Source organism: Petaurus breviceps, unplaced genomic scaffold (genome assembly GCF_028583685.1).
Source record: "Petaurus breviceps papuanus isolate PSGF00001 unplaced genomic scaffold, PetGlider_PUasm1.0 90626, whole genome shotgun sequence".
NCBI lineage: Eukaryota > Metazoa > Chordata > Mammalia > Diprotodontia > Petauridae > Petaurus > Petaurus breviceps.
Window position 1 is genome coordinate 2,046,006 of NW_027187290.1, and position 4,020 is coordinate 2,050,025.

The 4,020-nt window shown below is 42.0% G+C and overlaps 1 protein-coding gene across 1 annotated transcript in view; it reads right to left on the reverse strand.

Annotated features, from left to right (window-relative positions):
- Positions 1-952: 952 nt before the first annotated feature.
- The window catches only part of LOC138143067 (transcription factor YY2-like), a 245,467-nt gene continuing 242,399 nt past the window's right edge, over positions 953-4,020 (reverse strand). The window contains exon 17 of the mRNA XM_069064260.1: positions 953-2,355. Within this exon, the coding sequence (XP_068920361.1) occupies positions 1,661-2,355 (695 nt within the window). The 3' untranslated portion in view covers positions 953-1,660. The remainder of the gene's footprint in view (positions 2,356-4,020) is intronic.

The following is a 4,020-nucleotide window of genomic DNA, read 5'->3' on the forward strand; positions in this document are numbered from 1 at the left end:
TTTGGTATCATATGGACATGCCTAAAGAGATAACCCAGCACCTCTGGAAAAGTTGGCTCACTAGACCTGCACTCTGCTTTTGCCATATGACGTCTGCATCAACCTTATCATTCTTCCTGTCTATCCTCTCCTTTTATCACTCATCACATGAGATTTTTCTAAAGAGTGTAGCACAGTGACTGGCATATAGGAGGCACTTACCAAATGCTTGTTCCCTTTCTTCCTTATGCCACTAGTCTAATAGGATCTAGCCCTCTGTCTGTGGCAGGTGTGCATACTCTGCTACATATGCAGATTCAAAGGGAAATCTTCCATTTCTTGAGGGATTTCATTCCCTCTTCAATCCAAGCAGATACTCATCTAACACATCAAATGCTATATATCCACTCTAGGGAAATTGCTGTTTGCCTGTTTCAAATGTCCTTTGTTGGATCATAAATCTAGAGCTAGGAGGGACCTCTGAAGCCATATTATCTAATCCCCTCATTTTACGATAAAGAAATTGAGACCTAAAGATATTCAATGACTTGCTCAAAAGTCATACGGGAAGGAGTCTTAGAGGCCGAATTCAAACCCAGGACCTCGGACCCCAGAGCCAGTGCCCATTGCATCATACCATGCTGCCTCCATTATGTGCATTTATTTAAAAGAAAAAAATTCAAATAGGTTTGACCTTTTTAAAAAGCAAGTTCATTCATCAAAGGAAACTATGGTAGGATTCAAGGGAAAGCTGTCCCCATTTTCCTGTACTTATCTTCCAGGGGGACAAGAAAGAGAAGGGACAAGGAGACCAACTACTCATAGAATTTAGGGGAGCCACTTGGGAGAAACAGGAGCTTCTAAATATACCAAAGACTCAGACAGAGGAAGCTATATTTTCTAGACAGTGACAAAATAAAGAAAGGAGATTTCATGCTTCTTTGAATTTCAAATCCATTTCAGTAAACCAACATTTATTAAATATTTGTCATCTATAAGTCTTTACATGTAGAGGCAAATTTAATAAACAACCCCTTCCGCCAAGGGGCTCACAGTCCCTTGGGGAAATCACATGTAAACACAGAAGTTATAACACAAGATAACTTGAACAAACGGCAAACACTAATATCTTTTGGGTTTGGGAGAGTTAAAACTAGGGAGATCAGGAAAGGAATCTGACAGGTTGAGGTTAAGGAGGGAGGACATCTCAGGCATAGGGGATAGTCTGGGTTGAAAGGAAGGAGAGACCTGAAGCAAGGAACTCAATTAAAACACTGTTGCCACGTCCAGTAGAGAGAAGATCAAGCCATAAGCGAGGGTGGTATCCTTATGAGTGGAGAGAAAGGGACCCATATAAAGGCTTGGAGGGGTAGGACCACCAAACTTGACAACTGATTACATATGGGGTGGAAGGGTGGGGAGGCAGGAACGTGGAAGGAAGAGTGAGCCTGAATTACTGCAAAAGCAGAGGGACAATCAGTAGAGAGAGAGAATTTGGAGAAGGACAAAGTAGAAATCAGAGGAAAAGAGTGATTTCTCTTGGATAAGGTGAACCTACAGAATCATGTGGATGGGATTTTTTTAGAAAACAATTCTTTTCTATAAACGTTACAACAAAGGGAACCTGTGTTTATTTCCAATCATATTCTTCTGAATGAAAGCATCTTCTTCCTTTTTCTTTTTACTTGTATCTTTGCTTTCCGTGGGTCACGATATGAGATTTCAGGTTGGTTGACTGGGCGAACACCTTGGTACAGCCATGGAAGGGGCACGCGTAGGGGCGATCACCGGTATGGATACGCATGTGCGTGCGTAAGTTGAAGTCCAGCGAGAAGCGCTTCTCACAGCCTTCGTACGTGCACTGAAAGGGCTTCTCTCCAGTATGGACTAATTTATGTCGCTTTAGTTTGGAACTCTCAACGAAGGCCTTTCCACATTCCGAACAGACGTGACCCTTGGGACCGTGGGTATGCAGATGTTTCCGCAGGGCAGAATTATCTCTGAACAGCTTGGGACATTCTTCATGAGGGCAAGGCAGCTTTTTCTCAACTTCACGAGGTTTTTTATTTTGATGGATAAATTCAGCCAGCTGTTTGGGATCCGAGAGATTGACGAGAGTCAGCCCTCCAGGAGGGATCTTCTTTCTGGTCAGATTCTCAGGCAACTCCAAAGTTAGAGCTTCTTCTGGGAGCTCCTGGTTTTCTATCACTGTCTCAGAGACCTTGTTTTCTTCATCTGTGGCCCACATTGCGATGGCAAATTCTCCCTCTAGGGTCTTGAGTGATTCTTGCTTCTGTTCCCAACTCTGAGGGCTTTCCTCTGACTTGTCATCAGAGCCTTGACCTCTTTCTCCACTGATGGCATTCACTTCATCTACTGTGGGTTCACATAAGGAAAAGGAAACAAGGACATAGATTAGCAACCCAAATAACCACATGATTCCAGGCCTAACTTAGACCAGCCTCATGACTTAAAGGCTGAGGAGAATTGGGTTTTACCTAAAGTAATGGTTTCTGAAGAAGAAAACCACCCTAAGCCCTGCAGACAGGGATGTACATATTACTACTACTAAGTTAGGCTGTGCTTAGAAGAGCTGTTATCTAGGGCCCGGGACTGGAGATTGGCACATAGGCAGCAAACTGAGAGGACATATTTGCACACACACCCCCCACCCTGGGCAGTGACAGTACCCCAATGGTGCTTTCTTCTGATTTAGCCCATACCATTACTGCCAAGTTCACTAGTTACAGCTCTAGCGCTAGGCACTGTGCTGGGGTCTGGGATAAAAAATAAAAAAAATATGAAAAGTCTTTACCCTCAAGCAGCTTACATTCTGCTACAATGGAAATCAAAAGAAACAAACAAAAACAATCCCTAGTTGTTTGGAAAGTTTTTAAGTCTCTCTTCTAGGCAGCTGTAGAGTAAGCCAAATATAGCTGACAGAAAGCCTTGAAGTCAGGCCTGGGTTTCAACTTTGCTCTAATGGCTGGGAAGTCACTCATATTCTAATAACCCACTGCCAAGTACCAGGTATTTGGTTTTGGACATGTTGAATTTGAGATGTCTACTAGACATCTAGTTTGAGATGTGAGACTGGATGTCAGCAGAGAGTTTGAGGCAGGAAAGGTCGATTTGAGAATCATGGATATAGAGGAGATGGGAGCTAATTAGATCACCAAGTGAAGTGTAATATAGATGGAGAAGAGAAGGATGAAGATCCAGCAAAGGAGACAGAGAAGAAGCTTTTGGGCTTGTATTTATATTCTTAGCATTTCACACAATGCCTAGCATATAATTTTGACTTTCCTGGTTTCCTGTAAATCCCAACAAAAATCCCACCTTCTTCAGGAAGCCCTCCCCAACCCTTCTTATTCTAGTGTCTTCCCTTTGTTACTTATTTCCTATCTATCCTGTCTATAGCTTCTTTGTTTCCTTGTTATAAGCCCCCTGAGGGACTGACTTTTCCCTCTTTTTGTACCCCCAAGCACTTAGCACAGTGCCTAGCTCATAGGAGACATCTAATACATCCTTATTGACTAACTGATTAGTAAGTACTTAATACTTTATCTTTCTGAGGATAAAATATAGGATTACAAAGGAAACCCTTTATATTGAAATAGTTATCAAAATATTTAAAAAGCAAGTTCACAGACTCTAGGTTAAGAACTGCTGTTCTAGGACATATCTCTCATCATCCACAGAAGAAGCTTTAGGTTTGGAAGGGACCTTAGAGAACATTTAGTCTACCCCTCCTCCCATTTTACAGATTGGGGAACTGAGGTCTGGAGGGAAAGTAGCTAGTGCTCAAGGTCAAATGGACAGGAAGTAGCTGATATTCTAATATAGGTCCTCTGACTCTAAATTCAGAGCTTATTCTAAAACATCTCCCGGCTTAATTCATTACAAATGAAAGTGAACAATGATCAATGTCACTTTGGAAGAAAGTCTCCAGTGAGTATCAGAGGGCTAGATTGAACTGAATCTTGATCTATATGTATATATTTATATGTATGTGTGTGTGTGTGTGTGAGAGAGAGAGAG